This window comes from Xenia sp. Carnegie-2017, unplaced genomic scaffold (assembly GCF_021976095.1).
Source record: "Xenia sp. Carnegie-2017 unplaced genomic scaffold, XeniaSp_v1 HiC_scaffold_53, whole genome shotgun sequence".
Taxonomy (NCBI): domain Eukaryota; kingdom Metazoa; phylum Cnidaria; class Anthozoa; order Malacalcyonacea; family Xeniidae; genus Xenia; species Xenia sp. Carnegie-2017.
Window position 1 is genome coordinate 82,211 of NW_025813519.1, and position 25,155 is coordinate 107,365.

Consider the following 25,155-nt stretch of genomic DNA (forward strand, 5'->3'; position numbering starts at 1 on the left):
GTTAATTATCTTGAAGATCATCCCTTATGTTGTAGATCATGTTTAAATCCCTTATTTTTGTAGATTATGTTGAAGATCATCCCTTATGTTGTAGATCATGTTTAATCCCTTATTTTTGTAGATTATGTTGTAGATCATCCCTTATGTTGTAGACCATAGATTCTTTGTCTTGTGGTAAAAAAGAAAAATAAACGAGAGAGAAGACTACTTAAAAAAGATTTGCTTTTTACACTTAAGAAGTAGATAAATTATCATTCTTTTCTCACCTACAGTAACTTTATAAAACGCTAGTAGTGATATTGTCCAATTTGTCGTAGTGCCATGATATTCATATGGTATAGTGCTCTATGCTTTTTTCAAGCTAAAAGCTAGCTTTGTCTTTTATCGTTGTGCGATGTTTGAAGGTCTGTTTTATTGTAAAAGAGCAAATTTCAGATTTTGATGATTTTAATGTTAGTTGTCAACACACAATTAAAACTTGTCTTTGCTTATGGACGAATTGTCAAAAATTGCTTCGCCTTTTCGTTGCATTTTTCTAACATTTTTATATTTTAGCCCAACTTGAGGCAAAGTAAGGTGCAGTAAACTTAGTAATTATAAGTCATTGCCCCTCCCCAGGTTCAATTTTGGGCGCTGTCCTTGTAGCAGGATCAATTTTATGGCTGGGAGACATGTTGAAAGAAAATTCACAGTCTTTCAATTTTCATAGGTTCTACTTTCATAATTGTTGTGGGTTAACCATGGGGCGGAGATGAAAATTTTCTTATGTGTCATCCAAACTTACCTTTAGGTGAAGCAACAGCCATCGGGCACGGCCTCCTACGTTTGCGGGTAATCTGAGGTCGCAATTTTCAAGTGTCCTGCCTTTTCAATGTGCTGCCTCGCTTTATCTCCTTGTGAATTATACTTTCCCGGCTTCCCGCCGAAAAAATGAAACTCAAACATGGCCGATAGTTCAAAAAATTCATCTCTGGTTCTCCGACACTGTAAATACGGCAAACAATGCTACAGAAAGAACAAAAGTCATTTTAAAGAATTTTTCCATGTAGAAAAAACTGGAGAGGTAAGAGAAAGAGTCATCCACAGACCACCTTCGGTCCTTTACCATTGCAATCGTCATCTTTAGAACAATTTTCAATTTTTTTAACTCTCACAGCAGAACGATGCCAGCTGCGATGCGCCCTCGGAACCATTGAGCAAGAAAAGGAAAGTCACAACATCACCCGAAAATGATGGTAAAGGTTGGTAGTTTTTCACATCCGTAAAGCTGGATCTTGATTAAATAAACTTTTCTATTTAGGAAAAATTAATTTAATGGGATCTTGGAATACTTAGAAATACCAAAGAAGGATGCACTCCTTTCCTCGTGAAGCCTCCAGCATAGTATTTAGTATTTGTTGATTTGATGTGTGATCTAATTTTGCAGAATCTTACACCCAAGAAAACTCTAAACATGATTTTATCAAAGAAAAATTTGGTATAAATATGCCTCAGGATTTCTATGATCTTTGGGAACTCTGTAAAGAATGGAATCCACACAAACCTCAAGGTTTGATAAGGCCAAATACAATTTTATTTGTATACACATTTTTTAAGTTGTACACTTCAGGTAGCTTGATCCAGATGTAGTCAAAATAAATTATAGCAGCTAAATTTCTAATTCAAAATACATACTTTGACTGGTTGATTCGCTCTGATTACATATAAGGAAGGCATTACTTTACATTGTCTTCTGTGTTTTGTGTGATTAAAGACTTTGACATATTTTGCACAAAACTTTTAGATGCACTCAAGGACGTAAATCTTGAACTGGTTGGTCCCTATGATGTATTGATGGACAGGAAATTCAAAACAAGGGATGAAAACGAAGGACTTTGTCTCCACTACAGATATTTCTATGACCCTCCTGAATTTGTTACAGTTTTGAAAGGTGATGACTCTCTTGGGTTTCATATTGGCTACTATTGGTGAGTGAGAATTCATTCTTAAATTTAACTTTCAACTGCATTCTACTTGAAATGCTTCTTATGTGTTTATTGATATCAACTGTCTAAAAAAATCACTATCAATACTAGTGATCATCCAGGTGATAAACCAGTCTTGTTAGCTTCCAATGAGGCAAAAAAGAGTTACGAGTTCAAAGTTCTTGGTGATAACATATTTGCTGCTATAAGGTTTGGTCATTTTATTTCAATAATTGAAATATATACCATATACCATGCCAGTACCACTAAATACAAGATAGCTTTCAATGTATTGTAACACCAACTCTTTAATCACAAAGTTTTAATCTTAGCAATAGTATTAAAACTGCAAGCAAAGCAAGAGGCAAAAAGAAAGCAGCGGATATACAAGCAAAAATTAAATTCAAAGCTCAAGAAAGAAATTTGAATTTGGACAAAAATACTTTGCCCATGAAGGCTAGGAATAGTAAAGTTGTTGCAAAACATTTCATAAGATGGGAATTGTGGTCCCGGTTGATGACATGGGAGTTGGCTATCGAGATCTCCAAATTTCAAATGGTAAGAAGTATAATGATTTACTGGATAACATTGTATCATAATGTGGAATAATTATAAGGTTCTCCTCACATACATGGACTTATGTATAGCAAAGTTTGTTTCACATTTTCTCAAGCATATTAATTTGGAACAGGATTTCGTCCAATTTCAACTATTATTGCATGTTTCAGTTTCAATGATTTGTTCACATTTGTCTGTTGACCTTAAAATCACACCTACATAGTTTTGTTATCGTTGATGATTTTTATTAGCTGAATTGAAATCAATGTTGACCAACATTGTTGATGGAAACAGACGTGAGTCACTTTTAGATGAATTGCAAGATATTATCACGTATTCAATTTGCCAATGATGAGTGTGATTATGGAATGGGTCTAGAACTGGGCTTGGATCTCTTTTTGTTTGGTCATGAATTATTTGAGAGAAAAGCCTCGATGTTATTGACATTGGCCTATGAATTACTTGGCAAGTCATTCTTTGGAAATTGTGCCGAAGAGCACATCAAAAAACGCAACAAAAGTACATTGTATATAAATTTAGCACAGTCTTGTTGACTTACCAGTCAGAAATTTGAGTTTGGGCCAAATAATACTCGTGACATGTTTATGGCTATTCATTCAAAATTGGTAGTTGTTGTCTCAAGGCATTCTACAACATACACTTAGTGGTACATTCAATTCATATTTTCTTCAGATACACAATGATGTGCACAAAGGCAGATTGTATTTAAAAATGCTGATAATGACCAGTAAAACTAACCTAATTTGCTTTACACATCTACATCATGATGTGTTTACATAGAATGGATTTATCAAATCATTCACGCAATTTACATTAGGTAACATCAACTTTTGATTTTGTTCAAATTAATCTTCAAAGAAAATGTAATACTGCTCGTTTCATTCGACCTTCTTAAGCAATGTACACCAATAACAAATATATTAATTTTACAAGAATCTAAGAACTACAGATAGGTATGAAATTTAATAAAAAAGATATTTAAATGTGGGTCTCATTAAAATTTTCAAATCTTATATAAATTTTAAAATAGCTTTGCTACATACACATATATATATATTGTTAAACAAAACTTTGGAAAATAATATTTATGCATTTGCTTTCTTTATAAGAAACTGTGAATTTTTTCATGTACACTATTTCAGAAAAACAAATGCAAATACAGCTAAATTTCATACATCCCCATTATTTCATATTGTTCTTCTAGCCAACAACTGAGCTACGTTTAGTCTTTTCTTGGTGAATAATAGTCAATGCAATAGCAACTTCCATATTTTCTCAATGCTTCATGACATGAACTCCATGGACCAACAATCTGATTGTGTTTATGATTGCAGTGAATTTCAATCTGCTAGTCTGGTTTCAGTATTTGTGCTTTTGGTAAAACTCAACCAGAAGCACCTAAAAGGAAATATATAGTAAAATTCATAACAGGTGAAATTTTCGATATCATAATCTTGCAAACAAATTTTCCATACATATTCCATCATGTTGCTGGACACACACTTCTGTTTTCGTAAACTCCAATGAAGACCAAGCTAAAACAATGCAAAAGTAGGATTGGTAGCTTGGCAATAGGTTCTTACGACTGGTTTGTACATTACTTATTTGTAGATAGACCTTTCAATTATTTTCTAAGAGAGATCGACCTTCTCTTCTAACTTTCCACTCAGAATTAACATTCTCCGCAAAATTTATAAATCTTTACTCACTTTATGATAGAAATTAACATTCTCTGAATCTAAAACTTTATTAATAGTGTGACGAGTCTGAAAGATAAAAATAAAGCATCTCAAAATGTCTATTATACTGTTTGTGATCAAAACACCATGGTGTAAATGTACCCTTTTGTTAAGACACACAACTGGCCATAATGACATTCCTAAAGTACAACAACAACATATACATCCACATAACCACCATCTGACATTAACAGTCATCGTCTTCCTCAAAACTTTGTTTACTTGATTTATAGTCATCGAAAACTCTTCATTGGCAACCTAAAATTTCAAATTATACCCTAACATGCTGTTACTCTGCATAGACTTATTGGAGACTGCATGGTACAGAAGGATTTTTTTCAAATACAACATTTACTAACCTTTGCGTGAAGTGCTGACGGAAAATCCGTGTCATATTTACAATTTAAACCAAAGCTATAAAGCATAAAATAACTTCGGTTTCTAGCTCACACAATAATTGTTGTGCCATTAGTTATCGTCACGCACAATGTGTAAAGTTTAGCATACGCGTTTACAACACTTACACAGTCATATTACCAACACCACGAATAACAATTGGCTCGGGTAGATTAAGTGCGTACTCCAACGATGTTTGAGTATTATCTGTATCATCTTCAGAGCTATTTTCATGAAAAATTGTGTCGAAGTTCGCCATCTTAACTCTCCATCAAGTATCAATGACAGTTTCCGGAAAGTATTGTTTCGTATTTTACACGCGCACATTCATGTGTCGTGGTTTCTGGGACAAGAGACAAAAATACCACGAGTACAGTAAAAGAAACATTCTAGAAAAAACAGCATATGTTATGTTGGGAATGCAAGATAATTTACAAAACAAGAAGCAGATAGAAACTGTTCATTTTGGGAGATAGAAACTGTCAGGGATTTAAATCAATGATGTCCGTTTTACAAAAAAAATCTACAGAAAAAATAGTAAATAATATTGTTTGCTTAAATTCGAGAGAAAAAAAGAGACTTTTAAATGAATTAAGTCGTGTGATAATTTTAACAAAGAATTTAAAGTAATGTGTTATTTAGAACAAAAGGTGCGAATCCCGACTGCTGGAGTGTGAAAGGAGAAAAGCTGCAGTTCTTTTTTAGCTTTAAGTCCAGATTTCAGAAAAGGTTCGTTCACTTTGTAATGTGTTGTGTTGGATCAGAAGTACTTCTAGAAAGGCAAGATTGTGGTGGTTGTGAGATTCAGTTGCGCGAAATATGAAACAGCGGTTGATCACGAAGTTTTCAACAGGAGGAGTCTTTGAAGCTAGGAAAAGTTCGTTGAGTAGTGATAACTGAGTGGTTCTCTTGTGTGGCTAAGAAATGAGTGTTTTCACCCTCGGAAAAATGTTTGGTCAACTAAACTAGAAGAGAGTCTTGTAGCATGTTCTTTCAGACTTACAGACCGTCATGATATCTTGTGTCCGAGATCCTGGGTATCTTTGTGTCATGGCAATGTAAAGTTTTGTTTCCTGAAGTTATATTTTTGAATCATCGGCTGGACATGGTTCATTTTCTATTTGCTAACTTATTTTTTATTTTGGTCTTTGTCAGTGAGATAAAGTGCTTCAATTTCCAAACATGACTAGCATTTGTGGCTACCTTTCTTTCATGCCAATCTTGGCTCATATTGTTTAAATTGAATAAGCAATGCAACGTATTGTTCGAGCCCTCTCTCCTTATTTCTAGTATGTAATAAAAACCAAATGTGGAGACGGTCCGCACGTTTTTTTCTTCTATGAAAATTTATAAAAACTTTATCAACAGTCATGTCGTCTTTAGAAATGTTTTGTTTTTGTTTTTTAGTGGAAGAACTCAGAAATTTTGCATTGCAGCCTTGCAGGAATTTTGCATTGCAGCCTTGCAGGACTTAATCAATGAGCGGGCGGACTTTGCACCACTCACAAAACTAAAAGAAGATTTAGATTGCAAGTCGATGGTGATCGGTAAAAGATTGCATCAACGACTCTTTCTGATATTTTTCATGTGATTATTATTTTTTATTGTTATTATGCATGAACAAAACAGCAAATTTTAAAACCACAATATCAAGTCTAGATAGTTGCCTACATTCATCGAAATATCCTTATCAAATGTCCTTGATAAATAGAAAATGTCTTTGAAAATTGCAACAATGTCACGATTATGAATCTGATGATTCATGTTAATGGAGCAATTTGTGTAAAGTCAAAGCTTAAACTTTGCTGGAAGAAGAGCTGTAACAAACTGAAATCACTCTTTTGTGTGTAAGCACATAGAACAAAGGAACTAGGGAGGTTATCATGATGGGAATGAATGCAGAAATCACCCCCGGAATACTAGGACTGTGTGGCGATGGATAAAAGCCGTCCACAATATAGAAACACCAGGACAGGAGGAACATACCGATAGCCGCCTGTAGATAACGATGGATTTCATTGTCTTCTTCACTCAATCGATCATTGTCACTTTCCGACGAGAATTCACTTTTTATAGTTTCCCTTGTGTTGTTTGATCTTTTTTTGACTTTTCTTAGACTGCCCAACATGGAGAAAGTCAGGGTAGCAATTGGTATGAGAAAAAGAATTGATACGACTAGGGATGCAGGAAATGCCGTTGAAGAAAACTTCACTTGACAGAATGCCTTACGAGCAAGAAATGCATATTTACTCCAAAGAAGACTGAGAGAATAAGAAAGAGTGGTTTGAGCAATTACATAACCAAGTAATGCGACCTTATAATGGCCAGGTGGTGTAAGATCCCTTGTTGAAGTGCATTCCTCAGCTTTTTCTTTCGTGAAAAGATAAAGATCAGTTGTGATAGAAACCAACGTCGACACTGATACAATGATGTATATAACGTTTGTTAGACCATAAGAGCCACACCAATGTATTTCAAAGTACCATGTTGAAGATAGAAAGACGGATAAAAGGTATGGAAAATCTTTAGTGGTGACTATGATATCCACAATAGCGACGTTTGCCACAATGAGGGCTGTGCACGATGATCTGAGATGTCGTCTGCTGTAGATTATGTAACAGATCCATGTATTCACAATCATTGTAAAGATGCAAGCTAAGGCGATCAACGACATCGTCTTGGAGTGAAATACAATTTCGATTCTTTTTGGTTCCACGTTTTCATCATTATGTAACATTTCGCCGACTGTTTCAGGACGATGGAAGAAATGCCAAATCATTTTGTGTCGAAAATGATTGAAATTTTACTTCAAGACCTGCAGGGAAAAGGTGCAGTTTTAGTTTGAACAAAGTAAGGAAGACTCAATGAAACGGAAAATATCAACAAACAACCTGGATCAATACCTTTGCGTTTATGTGATTTCTCTTATATCGAGTGAATAGCTTCATTGTTTACCACTGAACAATGGAGCACGTAACAACCTGCAAGTTTAACAATGCTTGATCATAAATGATACAGGTGATCTTTGTTAAATCGCGCATTTTAATTACAACATTTGTAACTGCAACATGTTAAAATAAATTATTGAAAAACATTTTTAAAATCTTATGAAGCTCGTCGCCGTGGTTTATTACAAACATGTCTTTCTTCTTGACTTTATAATCTTTCTTCGTGACTTTATAATCTTTCTTCGTGACTTTATAGTGACTTTATATATCTCTTTCATTTGCGCTTTTTTTACTATGAAACAAATCAAATATTAATAACTATAAAATCATAATGGGAATTCAAGCATCGCAGTCATAATGCATATGTTTTTACCATTAACGTTCAACTAATCAGTTGCCAACCTTTCTCATTAGTTCGTGTTTCAAAACGTCACGTTTGTAAAGCATAACGTGCGGGTTTCAACAGGACGAACTGGTAAACGTAACGTTTGTTTAAATAATAATTTTCATCTTGTAACAACTCACGAATCACATGAACAAAACCTGTTCGAATTGTTAATCAAAAGTTGACATTTATCTAGCAAGCCTTTGTGGCAATATTCGACAAGTGCATTCCAAAAAAAAGAGATATACTTTCAACAAGGCAAAGATTCGAGCTCGGAATTGTCTTCGGATTAAGATTTTTCATTTTAGTCTTAAGCTTTTGACTATGGGTATATTTAGAAATTAATACCATTTTTTGTCATCTGTGAGATCAGGGGTGGATTTAGGGTGGGGGTAGACTGGGTGGCCAATCGCACCCCTTTCTTTAGTCAAAATTCTCAAAAAAAGCATTAAATATTGTTTGTGGTTTATTAGTACAACCACCGAATTCACATTTCCAGTAAAAATAATTTAGATAAGATATAAAATATCGAAGATACGCATTATTAAAGAGCACATCTGCAAGTATGTTACATCGGACGTCGAGAATTCGCTTGCACCAAAAGCATAGTGGCATGAAAATGTAAACAAGGCGATTTCTATTTGGTGATAAGCATAGATCGATGAATAGATAAATTTTAGACAGTTGCGTAGCTAGTCCGAAACTTTCCGCAGGCTTTTGTCCTGCTACGTAAATTTCAAATGAATCAAAACATCATAATTCATCTCTTTAGAAATCTTTCATTTTCGACCATTATTTGAGCAGTTTAGGTAGTCCCTCGCCCAGAAGAATATTTTTGTGGCAAGTTTAAGCCTCAGAAAAAGAGTTTTGGATTTATAACCTGTTTGTCTATTTGATTCTGTTCTTCTTGAACATCTTTCAAAGCTTTCTAAACAAAACTGTCCATTGTGTTCAGTCTACACTAGCGTAGCCAGCCCATTTACTGAAGAGAGGTAAATATTGTCTCAGACCCCTCCAAATGGAATCGTCCAGTATCCACTTCTGACATCCTGTAGCAGAAATCCTTCATTCACCCTTGGGGATTACTCGTTGAGTTGACAAGCATAGAAATCTTCGTTTACTCACAATTTACATTTACTGTTCAGTTGATGTCCTTTTCTTGAATTTAATTCTGTCAGAAATCTACATCTAGTTACTACAATATCAATCTAGTATGAGAACTGTGAAACATTCCTTGGATCTCAAAACGGAATCGATTTTAATTGTAAGTATATATATATATATATATATATATATATATATATATATAAGTTGAGTTGAGTTCAATGAATTACTGTGACCATCGTAGTTATCGTCGTGCAATGATCGTACCTACGTACCTATTTTTAGTCACTCGTCCCAGGTTTCAGATTTATGGCAGTGGCAAAAGCGAATTCAATATGGCATCCAGTATGCAATTTCTGTCTTCAGGCCTTGGTAAATACAATGTAAGTACATTGTTAAACATTATTTTTATGATAAAGTCTACCTTCATTATTATTTGAGATTATTCATCATTCTATTAGAATTTCAGTTCTCATCAAATCAATATTTGCAGTAGATATAGCTGTAAACATTGAAAATATCATCTGTATCAAAGAGATTGAAAAGTAAAGGACAATTTTTTGATTGTAATCATGCATGGCCACGATTTCATCTTGATCTAATAATCGTCACTTTGTGTCTTCGCTACATTGACAACCGGACTCCCCAGCAATTCTATGAAATAGAGCATGCATACAAGCGCTTCTCTCGTATGATGTGTTATACTATGATAATTTGTCCATTTCAATATAAATTAGGATTATTCGATGTTGTATAACTTGTATTTATGTACGTATCATTACTTTGTTCTATCAAAGTAAGGCATTTGTGGGTCACACACTGGTGGCATGGCAAATTTGCCTTTGTAACTCTCACAATGATAGTGAAAAACTGGAACAGCAAAATGTTTTCGGATAAAGATACCCTATGACACGGTAATTTTCTTATACCTATGTCTACTGTCTCTGCTTAGAGCAAGGTATAACAACAGATATACTGTACGGATTGAGGAGAGATCAGTTTATTTACAGATATATGTGTGACAAATGTTATAGCTTAGTTGTATCAAATTACTAAATAGTCTAGAGGTAATTTTAGGCTAAATATGGTGTTGTAATGTGTTGTATCATTTGGTGAAAAATCTAGACTACTCAGTAATTAGATACCTATTACAAATCTATCATTCCATTGTCCTGAAGATGGCACAGACCTTAATTAATCTCTCATTCCATTGTACTGGTGATGACACAAACATAGAAATTATCTCTCATTCCATTTTACTGACTATGGCTCAAACATAAAATTAATCTCTTATTTCATTGTACTGAAGATGACACAAACGTAAAATTAATCTCTTATTTCATTATACTGAAGATGACACAAACGTAAAATTAATCTCTTATTTCATTGTACTGAAGATGACACAAACATAAAATTAATCTCTCATTTCATTATACTGAAGATGACACAAACATAAAATTAATCTCTTATTTCATTATACTGAAGGTGACACAAACGTAAAATTAATCTTTTATTTCATTGTACTGAAGATGACACAAACTTAGAATTAATCTCTGTTTACTTTCAAAAAATTTGATATTGCCTTGAAATTTTTTATGCGTATTGTGTTATAATTACTTCTAATAAATAATTTCATTTATTTTAAATAAACTTAAGTTTCATTTTCTAGCACTTTCAAGCATACTTGTTTCATTTTTTGTACATTCATGATTATTCATTATTTTATGAAATGTGATGTACGTTACAGAACTGCTTCTGCGGCATTGCTCAACCATAGCAACTAGAAAACAGAGTCAAAAAATTTCAGATGTAGGATGTGAACATGATAAATCGTTTCATGAGAAAGGAGTAGCACTACAATAATTGGCCTACCACAAACCTTGCACACTGCAATTCTTAAACTGTTGCCAAAATGAATAGACTGAATAAGTTATGATGTATGTTGTATTTATATGCAACCGCAATGGTGATAATATCATAAAAAATGGCTTTCAAAACCTTGCATACATGTTCAGGACCAAGACTTCTGGGGGGGGGGCACATATGTCCATGACCGAAACTTCAGGGGGGCATGTATGTCCAGGGCCGAGACTTCCGGGAGGGGGACATGTATGTTTCTTAAAGGCAATTACATTTTGATGAAATACCGAATCTATTCAAGTTTATTCAATTAGAACATCATCCAAGTGAAAGATGCTTACATTTGGATAATGTTTTGGATATTCTTTCCTTTCTTTCTTTCCAGTTGTGTAGTAATGATGTAATATATGTATATGCAGCCTTATAGCCAGATATCTAAGCAGCCAGATAGTACAGTAGTTTTGTGGACTTGTATAAAGTATACTGAGAAAAACGTGTACTATAACAGGAGCCGCAGCAGTAATTTATGAACTTTTCCTTGCTTTATTTTGCTTGCAACGAAATTTTGAATTGACTATTGATAATAATAGGAAATCTGTAGAAACTAAACATTATGCACGTTCCGATTCTAAAATCTAAAACAAGAAGGAAGCTGCCGGAAAAAATCTGCAATCGTTATGGTTTTGTTTTTGGCTATTGGAAATTAAAAATGGACAATGTTCAGACTTCCGCAAAAGATAGCAATATCTCTTAGATATTAAATTTAAGAAGATAAGTTCACGCTGTTACCTACATAAAAAAAACTTCTGAAAAACAGCTTTAATTTTATTGGCTTTATTTTTTCACAGGAAAAAGAGCTCCCATCATTACTTCCAAAACAGGAAGCTCTTAGTGAAGTGAGCAAGGTAGAAAGCCACTTTGGACCTGTGCCTGATATTTTTCGACAGGGGTAAGTCAAATAGTTGATATATTGATTGCTGATGTTGAAATTTTATTTTGGACTGTCAAATTTGCCTAAAAGAAGGAAAATTCGGAATTTGCGTGAGAGCTTTCATTACACCATAATTCATTAAATGAACTTTCTTTATATCTATAGTTTAGCTTTCTTTTCCTTCAAAACGCCATTCATAATAACATACATCGACTTTTCACAGGTTTTCTAATGTGCAAAACGATTTATCATGTTCACATCCTTTGGAATATTCAGAGAAGAATGTAAGTTACATTAAAGGTGAACTGCAAAGCGTCTTGCTTTTCATATCTTGTGATGGTTCAATTTATTTATATTTTTTTAGTGGGGGTTGTTAAGTTAAGAAAAAAATGTATAGCGTTATAATGTTGCAAGTGTTTGATGTGGTATATATGTTAACATTATATTGTATCGTATACAACATTTTATTGTATATAATGTTGTATATATATGTATATAATGTTGTATGTATATACATGTACAAAGTTGTACATGTATCTACATAATGTTGTATATATATCTACAAAACATTGTTTCACGTCTTAAGACTATCATCTGGTGAGGTAGCGTTCCATGTATTTTTCTTCAATGGCTTACGCTCATTATTCAAATTTAAATTAACTATAATTTTTAGATTTAGACTATAATTTTTAGATTAAATTATTAGATTAAATATCGTTATTGTATCTATGTTTCATAGTACTTTCATGTTCAAAATAAGCGAGATATGATGATGCTTCGTAGCATTCAAGGCTTGCATGCGCCGTTAAAACTACAGTTGAGAGAACTCTAGCATCTCAGGTATTTAGACATTTTTTGTCACTTCTAATTCATTTTTTGCATATCTCAAAAGACTCCCGGTAATTTTATGTACCCAAGTATATTTTCAATAGCTGTCAAGGCCTGCGTATTCCTTTTGTAGAAGAGACGGTTGCCATGTCTTCCTAGCTCAATGGTCGCTTTAGAAACGTTAGTTGGAATGGATACTACAATTGGTTTTGATGACTTTCTCAACGGTAGGCATTTTATGTACAGTATGTATAGAAAATATACTTTGGGACCCTTCACATAAGTAGCGTCCCCTATTTACACTATATTCATGTATTTGTTGTGAAAAATTAACGTTTGCACAAATATTTATGCGTATAATTACACATATACTTACACTTATGTTTACACATATATACATTATATTTAAGCATACATTTACACTGACATTTAAAAATATATTTACACTTATATTTATGCATATATAGTTACACTTATTTCAAACATTCGTTTCTTTCCCAAAAACCTAATTTGCGACAAGCATCTCGCTATAGCGCTTTTCTTCATTTTGTTTGATAGAGTGTAAATAATACAGAGCTTGTTCTTCTCTTTTTTACTCGTCAAACTTGGTCTCCTTTTCTTAGCTTAACCCCGCTTTCTTTGGTGAAGCTCAAAGAAGCATAACGCCGAGACCGTGATTACACTCTGATAATTTTTTTTTAAGTCCATAATTCCTTGTAACTAAGTGCAATAAAAGGCGAAAACCTGAGAACTGTGAGTAGGATTTTAAACCCAACAAATGTTGACTATAGCGAAAATAAGTTGGTGACATGGTTTTTGTATTGAATCCTGAAAAAATAGCGTGATTGTGGGCAGTTTGCCATGCGGTATTTCTTTCCGATTCGGATTACCATATTTCTAGAGAAGGATTGAGTTCATAGGACTAGGGTGAGGATTATGGCCTTTTTGTTTATCTTATTTATCTTGTTTTTAATTTCACTGTTTTTGTTCTTTGATTATCTAGTCAAATGTACTTTGATGACGGCCGCACTATTTACTAATATGTTCTCATCTTTAACTTTTTTATTTTTCATCGATTATTATTTTAGATCCGTGCGATGGTGAAACTCCAAGAGATGTACACTCTCTCATGGAAAATCGAAAATAATCGTGCTCATTTCCCAACATTTGTCCTCGTGTTACTCGAAATGAACTTTTTCGTCTCAGCGTAGTAAAAATATGAAAAAAATCGTTTTTGTCCGGATTAATTGAAAACGATGATTTTGTCGTGTTATAAAAATCTGTTTATGCTTTTCCTTAAATGTTTTCAAAATCATCCGACCTATATTTTAAGCCTATTTACAGTAATTTTAGTTTTTCGACTTTCTAGCACAATGAATTTTATTTTGCATTTAATACACACGACGAGCTTTTCGAAAATAGACATGTTTCGGCATCTCATGATGCCATCTTCAGTATAAGTGAATAATTACGTAATATTGTATTATTTATGTAATTATTCACTTATACTGAAGATGGCATCATGAGATTCCGATTTCGTGTTTATTAAATGCACATTAGCAATAGTGCTCCTCCGAAATTATGGAATTTTATTTTCCTGTCAACGCTACTTTTATAAATTGCCACCTTCCTGTAAAATGCCTCCTTTTAAAATGTCTTTTTCCTGTGCAATGTATGACACATTATGTATCCTTTCCGTCAAATATTCCCTTTGTAGCATGTCTTCTTCCTGTAAAATGATTCCTTGTTTTGAACTTTGTTCTTTCTATGGAATGTATCCTTCTGTGGAATGTCTCTTTCTGTAGAATATCTCTCTCAGTTGGATTATCATTTGCTGCAGAATGTCTGCTTCTCAAAGAATGTTTCCCTTTTTTGTAAAATGTCTACCTCCGCGTTCATAAAATGACCTATTGGTAAAAACGCCCTTCCAATTTGCCAAAAATGGCTCTTGACTCGTGTCTGATCCATCTTTCTATAAATCGCTACATTCTTTTTTGACTCGTGTCTGATACCATCTTTCTATAAATCGCTACATTCTTTTTTTGAATAAAGTGGATAAAGTGAGATAATTAACGTGTTATTAAAAAATGGATGATATGATTAAAATACACCACAATGTTTCACTACAGCTGGCTAATCCGGGTAAAATGAAAATAAAAAACATGCACTAATTTCCGTTGCATTATTATAGATCTAGGGTCGGGGACACAAAAGAATTTCCACAAAAACTCTGAACGCGTAAATTCTTTTGTGTTCTTGACCGTTTGAAGATCTTTTGAATTCACAATGCTTAAATTGTACCACATGGTGATTCAAACAAGAAAACTTAGATAAAAATAAAGTCGATCGGCCGCGTCATTGTTAAATAACCTAACATACAAATAACATTGATGTTGTTGAATTAAACATTTATTTTAGCAATCAAATGTCGACTTTCACGCGACAAACCTTAAGAATTGTCTGCTGATTCATTTGCTAGATAATTGGGGGTGTTTCTTTAACTTATGTGAAATTTTGCGCATTCACTATCTAGCCATTCCTATGCCATGCGTTGACGTGTGTGGGTTAATCTCGGCGAATCTCGGGCGTGATTTTCCCACAATCCCTTGCATCCGTAGTTATATGAACCGCGCAAGATGAATAAAAGGCTCAGTTTACAATTAACTGTCGTAGCACAAACCAGTCACAGTTTGCGATACTAATACACAATAAAATGGATTTTTATGCTGGAACATTGTTCACCCTGTTGATGCTAGCTTTTGTCAATACAGGTGAGAATCTTCCTGAGACATCCGTTTCTGTTTTCATAGTTAAGTCATGATTGATATAGTTTGCATAAAATGCGTGTGCGTGTTTGATGTTAGTTTATGTTATATGGATTATTTTTTCTAAAGCTCTTGCCAGCAGTATAATTTTAATTTGTTTTCACGCGAGCCATCCTTAGTCTTAGGTTCATAGCATTCTGAAGTCAGGAATGTTGCGGTTATTGAAACAGCATCGGCGTCTATGAACAATTAAGTGTGTCAACTGGTGCATTTTACGTTGTGTCTTTTTGTATGAATAAAATCTGTGCATGTTTTGAAAAATTATTTCTAGCGGGAACTCGCTTCTGATGTTGTATGAAGGTTGAATTTTTTATCAATTGTTGATAGTGGAATTCGTAGGTGACAATTTATAAGGCCAACAGCTGTCGTCGATACGATAGTCGAATGGCAAATGATAATTAATTTTCCTGCAAATATAGTCAACTCCTTATTTCCTTCCTATTTCTTTTTCGTTTCGGGATGCGGTTAACTTGATTTTAGAAAAAAACTTTATTTCTCATATGTTTTTGGTACCAAAATCTTTTTCATAAAGAAGGAAAGAAAAGTTTTACCCTAATAACGTTGCTTATTACCACTTCCAAATCACACTTGGCTAAAAACAGCCACTGTCCTTATGTCGTAAACACATCTGGTGAAAAACTTGATGATTCTGATGAAGTGAATATAAGCTAATTTTTTGTTTGCTTTTTATTGCGTTAATCATCAACGAAGAATGTTCCCGTTATCACTAAACTGTGTTTGTTTCTCGATTTATAAGACAAATAATACTTTTTTCCTCAAATAGTCAACATTTTTGAAATTGTATCAAAATATAAGTCAGACTTCATGGCGAGCGCTATGTAGCAATTCATGAATGTATCTTTAAGATAAACTGATAAAAATCTTTCTATATGGGATAAATAAAATATATGTGTAACGTGAAACCTTTCAAATGTGTGAAAACTTTCCCTAAATGTGCAGGAACAATTTTCTGGCTTTTGTCCAGCTATTAATCCCGATTTCCAAGTTGGGGGTTGAGTCAAATTGAGATTCCAATGACGATAATGGTCAGAATGAGTTCAAACGTCAAACTTTTTAAATACCGAACGCATCAGAAACAAAAGATAACATTTACAATATCTTTTGTATCAATGCTTCTGGACCTGAAAATTTTGACGTTTTAAATAGGCCTTAGTTTCGAGAGCTCAAGTGGTTCAAGCATCAAGTAATTATTGTTAGTACCAAAATGGCAAGGGATGGCACACAGTTTGAAATAGATCATGTTAAATATGTAATGTCACCGACTTCTTCAAGTGATTCTCGAGTGCATCGTAGCAGATGTCACGCAATGAAAGTTTACCATTTCAGTGAAGAATTGCCATAGGATTATGGTCCAAAGTGAAAGTTTAATATTCGTTTTGTCTTTGCAAGAGACTGTGAAAATCTTTACTAACTTCTATTTTGTGATATTTAGGTGATAGCCAAGCATATGATAAAAAATACCTGTTTGTCTCGTACGGCCATGCCGCTCAGGTCAATTGCAATTTGAGAGAGAACGATTTAAACGTAACACTATACGTAAAACGATACAATCCGACGGCTAGAAAAGTTGTCGTGGATAACGTGAAGTGGACCGAGCAAAATGGCTTGTTTACTATGCAAGGAGTGCGTCCCCTTGATGGTGGGAATTATTTCTGTAAGGTGGTGAATATATCTGGACATGAAAGAATAACAACAAACGTTTATGTAATCCCCATTGTTGCACCTTCGACAAGTAAGTTTTGCCGGCTTTTTTTGGATTTGTTTTTGTTACAAGCACGCAATTGTACAATACAATAATTAAGCTGGCATCCTTTAAGATTACTGTATATACTGCTTTCTATGTCGCTTACTTGGTAAATCATTTACTTAGACAAATTCAAACTTGATGTAACACCTCACAGTGTCTCACTACACTACGAAGATTATGCAAACATAAGTTGCAGTTCGTTTGGCAAAAGAGAACTCAAGTGGTATAAAATAGGTCCTCGTGAGAAGTTGATGGACGTCGATAATGAAGATATCATTGATGATGATCATTATGATACAGACGGTGGAACTCGTTTGTATCACAGTAGATTGATCTTGTCACTCAAAGATGTGACCAATCAGAATGCTGGAAGGTACAAATGCATCGCACGGTCTAATGGACAGGAACTTGCAAAAAATGTTGTAGTCATCGTGAGAAGTGAGTCAATTTGCAATGCTAGATATAATTTTAGTTTTTTTCGTCAAACCAATATGAGAAGATTGGACTATTACACCATTCGTCAAGAAAGTGTTATTTTAAAATCAACACTGAGATTTTGTATGTTTCTTCTTTATAGATCCAAAGAAACCAGTAATCCGACATTTCCCTCCAGTTGTGATTGCCAGTGAAGGCATCTCTGTTACAATAAAATGTAAAATTAAAGGAAGTCCCAGACCAAAGATGACTTGGTACAAAGACGATCGACTCTTAGCCATTTGTGAAGGAGGCAGATCTCAAAAATGTCAATCGTTTACAAAGTTAAAACTGAGTTCAAGAAAAATACAATGACTCTGCATCGGTTGTCTTATAGACGGAACGATGGTACTTACATGCGAAGTTGAAAATTTCGTGGGAAAAGCTTTATCTTCGACAAAACTAAATGTTTTTAGTAAGTTTAAGTCAACCGTATATTTTGCTATTCATTTGTCATTCTTAAAAACGATTAGTGTAACTCTTTTCAGATTTTTTATTTCAACAAAACTAAATGTTTTTAGTAAGTTTAAGTCAACCGTATATTTTGCTATTCATTTGTCATTCTTAAAAACGATTAGTGTAACTCTTTTCAGATTTTTTATTTCAACCCATTTTGTTAGATGGTCGTGCAGGGGAGATGTATGCAATTGAGTTATTGACGGGGCATTTAATTGTTGTTTGGAAAAAAACACTCACTATCTGTCCCTAAATTTTATAGAAGGTTTAATTGCAAAAAGTATTCGCAGTATCCTGGCCCTGATTTGAAAAGATCGCAATATGTATTTTATGATAACAACCATTGCCATTTTACGTATAGGTAAGCCAAAGCTTTCAAAACGCTCAGATATCAACTTCAATAAAATCGTTTCTATCTATTATTCGCGATCCCGAAAAGTCCTGCTATACTGCGATGCAAAGTTGTCAGCGGTAATCCAAAGCCTGTCATCAGTTGGGAATTTCAATCTTTTGACTGTTTAAAGAATACATTTGCATGTAAGCCAAAGGAACAGAATTGGAAAAAGTTTGTTAATGGAGGTAAGAAAGAACACGAGTTTGTAGTGCAGCCACCATTTGGAGCTGGATTTTATCGGTGTGTAGCCACAAATTTAGTTAGCAGAGACTATCAAGTATTTGCTGTGACACGCACAGTGAATGACTCCTCCAGACGAAGATATCTTTAGATAACTGTTTGCTGTTCACAATTAAATGAATAATGTGGCAAATAAATTGTTTTTGACACATGTTCATAATTTAACATGCAATAAACAATAGCAGAAATCTGTTTTTATTTAATCTGAAGATGTATCAAATCTCGGGTTCTCGTGATAGCCATCGCCTTCGGTTGAGAATGGCCAAATTTGGTCTTAATAGTTTCTTGCAATTTGCATGACCTTACTTAGTTATTGTTGATCTCTACACACATTCACTCGTCGAAATATGTAATTGATTATTCACATTAAATTTAGTTGTTAAATTAAAAGTTTTTATGAGCGCATGAGAAAATTTAAAACTGTGATAATATACATTATACAGTAATACAGTCTCAAGATTTTCATCGTCAACATATAGAATACTATCGATATATATACACATATATATTATTATTAATAGTGCATACAGGCTGTAAATATTAATGAAAGCACTTCTTATATGTTTTTTGTTGTCCGCACATAAAGCATTCGGTAATTCTGTTCTAGCTGTTGACGTTGTGTTAGTTGGAATTTTGATCATGATTCATTTTTAGCTGCAAGTAGCATGCTTTATAGTTCGGAAGACTTGCTTTACTGAAGTCATTCGGATTATATGAACACAATATATATATGTTTTACATAGTTCGTCACCAGCTATCTTTCGGTTATTTTTATTTTATCTTAATATTAGTCTATTATCTATCACCGATAGTCTCTCTAAATGATGATCGTCCAATTCTTATGATAAAATTATTTTTGTCTGTTTGTGTATTAGTCAATTACCTAATGAAAATATTTCTCAGTCTGTTTTTGTATCTTAATATTATTCCATTGTCTATCGTTAATAGTTTCTCTAGATGATGGTCATCCAATTCTTATGATGAAATTGTTTTTGCATGTCTGTTTGTGTTTCATAGGAATTTTGTGAATTTTGTGATATTTCATCATTGTCTTTCGGAGTAAATGTGGTTTGAGAATTTACATTGTTTCAACATTGAAACAATATAATTAATGACATTATTTTTGTATTTTTAAAGAAAGCCTTGCTCACACACAGCGTTTCAGAGTTATTTCAAAGCTGTCTTTTAGCTAATGCATATATTATAACTACGTGCATTATTTGTGCCTTTCATGAAAGATCTTTTCCAAAGCGCCAAAACAATCACAGCTATTTTAAGCCATTCAGAACAAACATTACTGTAGTTGATTAATTATTTGACCTGTAATTCAAAAATATTCGTGTTAATGTTGACTGTTCTAACATATATTGAATCGAAAATATATAGATGGAGGAAAATTTTTATAGATTCAAGCAAGGAATGAATTTTATGTATTACTTTTAACTCCAATTCCACTATTGTGAATGGAAGCAAAGACTGGTCAGACAGGAGAGTATACAAGTTTGTATTGCCGATTGATTAATGTTAGCTATAGGATGTATCGAAACAGAGAACTTCCATAAATATCAACGATTTACTTTCACATGCTTTGTATTACAATACGCTAAAAATCTATTGTCCTTAAGAGCAATACACATTTTAGAATATTACGTTGAATTTAATTGGGTTCTTTTTTAGTATATCTCCTTCCTGTACCCGACCAAGACGACAACACTATGACATCCCAAACTGATCCTTACTTTACATATGATTTTTTGTCACGATCAATATATTGATCTGTTGACTAAAATGTGTCACCTCGTTATTTATTTTAATCTGCATGGTTTAACGCTGCTTACTGTTTTTAATAGGGAAAAGGAAAAATGCATGACAGCCCCAACGTTTTGGTTAAATGGTACGGCTACCAATATAAGGGTGTATTCAGATAAGCACTTACACTCGATTTGACCTCCACTTATCAAAATTACAGGAGTTTGGATTTACTTCTCTACTTTTCACCAAAATAGCTTCAGTATTGTGTTTTTGCTGTTTGATTTTCTTTCTTGGATGGTGAAAAAGATCAACGTACCCAATGTGAGGAGTGCATTTTAAGATTATGGACCACAGACTAATTAAGGTCACATCTTATTCAATATCATCAAACAAATAATATTTTACGATTTCAATAGGTACCATTCTAAAAGATATGTTTATCGCCTCGCTAATTTGTAAATTAAAAGCGTATAATTTTAGGAAAAATCTTTAAGCGTGATTTCTCGTGGATCGAACAAATTAGCCTTACCACGACATAAATACTACCCAAGTCACTTAAGTCACACATTAGCATGTGAAGAGCTGTTGCGAAGAAGAGCATTGCAGGGGAAGAGTTGTGAGCCAAATGCGTTGACATTCATTTCCTACAGACTTTCCTTCCGTGTATTTGACCGCACCAGCGACGTCCTACGCCAGTTTTCTACGTAATTTGTTTGATATTCCAAGTGTCTTTCCTTTTTTATTTTAATGAAATAATGTGCTGCCTTTCTGTTTTCAAATTTTTAGTAAATTATTGTTGTAAAGCGAATTGCGTCTATCTGTAACAACTATTGTGAAATTGATCCTTAACTATTACAGCCAGCAAGATTTACAGGAAATAAAATACATATGCTGCAGTGAGTCTGGTTTGAATAAAATAGTAGTGGAAAATGATTTATAGTGGACTGTTTTCATACGTATTTTCTTATACGTATGCTAGCAATGTTCAGATAGAATTAACCCCCAACTTACGAAATCATACGTCGGCGATCTTTCCATACAATTTTAGGAATACGCAGCCATAATTAAGTAATTGTCTTTTGGTATTTTTGTTAATTGACTAAGACAATTAATGGTAAAGAAGGGGTGAGGCTCAGTCGAAGAGCCGCATGCGAGGGAACTTTCTAGTTTCTATATATTGTGTGTTTTCCTGATAAAGAATACGAAGATACGAAGTATGGCGTCGGGAACCATGGTAGACACCCTATCACTTCCGCTATATTATATTTATATTAAACAATGGAGTATTGCTCAACGGGTTATGCTAAACGAAATGTATGTTGAACTTGAACTTCATTTGACTTTCTCAACACGTTGTTATGGGGATATAATTTTTGAACGTTATCTTAGTCTGAGTTTAGACTTGGGGTACACGCTTATCATGAATTTGTCCATGAATGTTTACCATGTAGTATAAATGTATATATGTGGATATTACTTTGTATGTTTATAGGTGTTTCCTGTAGTATATCAGCAAACTATGATATTTTGGTTATTCACACATGTACATTTCAAAATAGCTCTCAAATCTTGCCATGAATAAAAGCATTATTCAATACTGAAGCAAAATGAACCCAAATTTCTTGCAATCCTAAATTTTTAAAGAGTTTGGAGTTCAAAGTATAAAGAGGTAGGAGTAGGGTAGGAGTAGAAGTTCAATATTGGTTAAGAGTACTCTTTCCATTTTAGTGTAGACATAGATGTCCTTTTTGAATCAAAACAACAAACATGAAATTAATACGAATACTGAAACTTATTTTTTTGAGTGGTATCGAAAGTGATGTAAAACAAAAGGATGTAATCATACAGAACATTGTCTGCCCATGTTTTGTTTTAAGCTATCAAATAGAATATGAAGCTCAAATATCAAATCTTAAATGTGGAACGATGTTGGATGCATATGTTTGGTTACAACAATAAATATTCCGCTTGCCGTCGTCTCCAACTATGATATTGTAAACTGAATATGTAATTAACTTTAAATATGTATCAATCAAAAAAGAATTTGGGTTGAAAATTCAAAACTTTTTTTATCTTTTTGCTAAGACAGCAGAAATGGGGAGTACTTACTGAATGTCTGGATCAATCATTTTACTGAAGAACCTCCAATTCAAAAAAATGATTTTTTACGGAAGATTTTGAGGATGCATTGGTGTTGATCATGAAAATGCACAAGTATATGAACATTCGTTTTAACTCCTTAACTAACTGAATTATGTCAATGATAAATCGAAGTTCCAGACAAGTTTCTCTGCACTTTATGGAGGTAACCTACGGCAAGGCACAATATAGCACCTAAATTTACTCCACGGGATCTTCTTTTGTTCAACAGATAACTTTAAAACGGACATTACAAAATATTAATCTCTTCAGTTACTAGGGCAAATTTACGTGTCATTAATCACGTTAATGCGACTTTCTGGCTATGTTGTGCAAACTGAAGTCATTTTGATAAATAAGCGATACAGTTAAATAATATTCAAACGAGATGTCACTATTATTCACGAGATCTAACTTTTAATCTCGATTTGTACTGTATAAATATGTAAATTTTATTCATATCGTAATTTGAAATTTTTTACGATATTTATGTAAAGAACAAATATGTCGTTTTATACACCAGTAATCAGTATATCAATGTTGATATACAGTTTAGTGAAATTCAAATTTCATCATTTATTGCCTATGTTAAAGCAAGGAATAGAAGAGTATCACACAATATTCAAAAACACGTGACTTTTGTTATTTTTCCATTTAGAGTTGTTAATGAAGTCAAGAACACTCTCGGGTTTTTTAAGAGCTTTTTGTTGACATGATCTTGTGTCGATTGCAGAGAAAGCCAGTGCCACCAGTGCTGAATATCGTAAAGCCTCTTGCGTACAACGGAAAAAGCACTTGAATGCTTCATTGCGAAATGAAACCGTGTTTTGTGCTTATTCATTTTCATTATGTAAGATTGGGCAAGTCTATGCACGTCTTCATAAAACGACTCTTTCAGTCTGTTTTGCAAGATCTCGTTTAAATAAGAGACAATGAATTGATATTGAAGTCATCAAAATATCTTTGATACCATGTTATCCGTGCATTTATAAATTATACAATCTCAGTGCACGCCATTTCCTTTTACATGATGCAAGACCGAATGCACGACCATCATCCATCTGAAACCTGATTTCTTATCAAACATCAAAAAAGAACAATTACGTACGTCACATTACAGAAAAAAGACTAAGTTACATATGACAGCAGATGCTATGCAGGTGTTTTGATTGATAATATCTTTTGTGATGAAGGATGATGAGAATATTCCGACAAGATCTAATGAGGTTATTAATTTTAAAAATCATACGCTATATAGCCTAATTCACTGAAAAATCCTACGAATCGTGGAAATTATTACGTTCCCAAACTTTTACAAGAAATGTGTGAACATCAAGTAATGCCATCCCACTCTGTTGCCTATATCTAAGATTTAGCCACATCATAAATAGAGACGTTAATTTGCTCTGCATTATCCTTTCATCGATAATGAAGATATATTTTTACACAAGAATGAATTAAATATTTTAGGTTATCGAGGGTTCTTCATATCTTGAAAAACATTAAAATCGCATGCTCTTTATGTGAAGTGTGAATTGAAGAAAGCAGAAAACAGTGGCTTTCGTTGTTACGTGTCGAAGTTGATTATGTATATTCTGCACCCGGAAATGAGATTTAGAACAGACCTTGTTAAATAATTAACTTTTTTTCCCTTGAGTTCAATTGCGACTCGTGTTTGATTTTTTTAGGATTAATGTACAGACAAGGATGTTTTTTGAGCGTGGGAAGAAAATGTCAAATGTATAAATCATTGCTCTTAGCGTAGTAATATCATGAAAAATTCTTATTCAATTATAGTGACAATCTCAACTTGCTTAAAAGTGTACGATTAAAAAATATTTTTGCTGTTGTACCTCACACGCTTAGCCGCTACATTAATTGCTTGAAGGTATTACTTTTTATGTCATTTTGTTTTCAAGCTTATTGTGCTTGCATTAACCTGTTGTTTAACTTCCCATGTCGTCCATTATTTCCTTGTTCTGTTCTTGTTATTAATAATTTGACGTGTTAATTGTACACGCATGGAAAATAATTGTTTTTCGCAAAATTTTATATAGATTTTTGCATCATTTGGCTGGGAGAAAAACAATTTTTTTGAACTGAGGTGTATAAACAATCCATTTCGTCAAACTGACTATACGACTCTGGAATTAATACCGCTCTAAATTTAATTGAACTCTTTGCATAGCATACAGATGTTTTAAAGTAATGATTAAAATTTGCTCTTTAGCGAATAATTTGTGTCATAAAAGGCGCAGCACCATGACTAAATGCAGATGAAGAACGTACAGGAAAATGCCCTTATCTTCGTCTCTAAGGAAACCTTGTACCCAATGAAAGGCCCGAGGACCCAGAAGGTGCACACTTATGTTA

The 25,155-nt window shown here is 33.5% G+C and overlaps 5 protein-coding genes and 1 long non-coding RNA gene across 6 annotated transcripts; 4 read left to right on the plus strand and 2 right to left on the minus strand.

Annotated features, from left to right (window-relative positions):
• The first annotated feature begins 826 nt into the window (after positions 1 to 826).
• LOC124456552 (histone PARylation factor 1-like) lies at positions 827 to 3,530 on the plus strand. The gene is given in 9 exon segments (XM_047006972.1): positions 827 to 1,063; positions 1,157 to 1,241; positions 1,427 to 1,549; positions 1,784 to 1,967; positions 2,076 to 2,174; positions 2,297 to 2,439; positions 2,442 to 2,522; positions 2,774 to 2,855; positions 2,857 to 3,530. Coding segments are annotated over 9 exon segments (1,137 nt in total). The 5' UTR covers positions 827 to 943; the 3' UTR covers positions 3,077 to 3,530.
• Positions 3,531 to 3,617: 87 nt separating this feature from the next.
• Positions 3,618 to 4,958, minus strand: LOC124456553 (cysteine-rich hydrophobic domain-containing protein 2-like). The gene is given in 7 exon segments (XM_047006973.1): positions 3,618 to 3,923; positions 3,926 to 3,941; positions 4,019 to 4,078; positions 4,253 to 4,309; positions 4,385 to 4,540; positions 4,642 to 4,696; positions 4,807 to 4,958. Coding segments are annotated over 7 exon segments (507 nt in total). The 5' UTR covers positions 4,938 to 4,958; the 3' UTR covers positions 3,618 to 3,891.
• A 1,297-nt stretch (positions 4,959 to 6,255) lies between these two features.
• LOC124456545 (trace amine-associated receptor 7f-like) lies at positions 6,256 to 7,762 on the minus strand. The gene is made up of 2 exons (XM_047006964.1): positions 7,582 to 7,762; positions 6,256 to 7,493 (listed from the first exon to the last, which is right to left on the minus strand). The coding sequence occupies exon 2, from the start codon at positions 7,455 to 7,457 to the stop codon at positions 6,474 to 6,476; it is 984 nt and encodes a 327-aa protein (XP_046862920.1). The 5' UTR covers positions 7,458 to 7,493; positions 7,582 to 7,762; the 3' UTR covers positions 6,256 to 6,473.
• A 326-nt stretch (positions 7,763 to 8,088) lies between these two features.
• Positions 8,089 to 14,013, plus strand: LOC124456546 (proteasome maturation protein-like). The gene is given in 9 exon segments (XM_047006965.1): positions 8,089 to 8,101; positions 9,224 to 9,275; positions 9,401 to 9,498; positions 11,824 to 11,924; positions 12,130 to 12,190; positions 12,646 to 12,721; positions 12,724 to 12,746; positions 12,868 to 12,961; positions 13,823 to 14,013. Coding segments are annotated over 7 exon segments (462 nt in total). The 5' UTR covers positions 8,089 to 8,101; positions 9,224 to 9,275; positions 9,401 to 9,450; the 3' UTR covers positions 13,882 to 14,013.
• Positions 14,014 to 15,402: 1,389 nt separating this feature from the next.
• LOC124456536 (leucine-rich repeats and immunoglobulin-like domains protein 1) lies at positions 15,403 to 19,337 on the plus strand. Its single transcript, XM_047006958.1, has 5 exons — positions 15,403 to 15,505; positions 17,013 to 17,312; positions 17,451 to 17,765; positions 17,905 to 18,216; positions 18,619 to 19,337. Exons 1-4 carry the CDS (start codon positions 15,448 to 15,450, stop codon positions 18,114 to 18,116), a joined length of 885 nt encoding a protein of 294 aa, XP_046862914.1. The 5' UTR covers positions 15,403 to 15,447; the 3' UTR covers positions 18,117 to 18,216; positions 18,619 to 19,337.
• A 3,916-nt stretch (positions 19,338 to 23,253) lies between these two features.
• LOC124456537 lies at positions 23,254 to 25,019 on the plus strand. The gene is made up of 3 exons (XR_006952330.1): positions 23,254 to 24,008; positions 24,253 to 24,670; positions 24,840 to 25,019. It is a non-coding gene; the product is annotated as an uncharacterized LOC124456537 (long non-coding RNA).
• Positions 25,020 to 25,155: the final 136 nt, after the last annotated feature.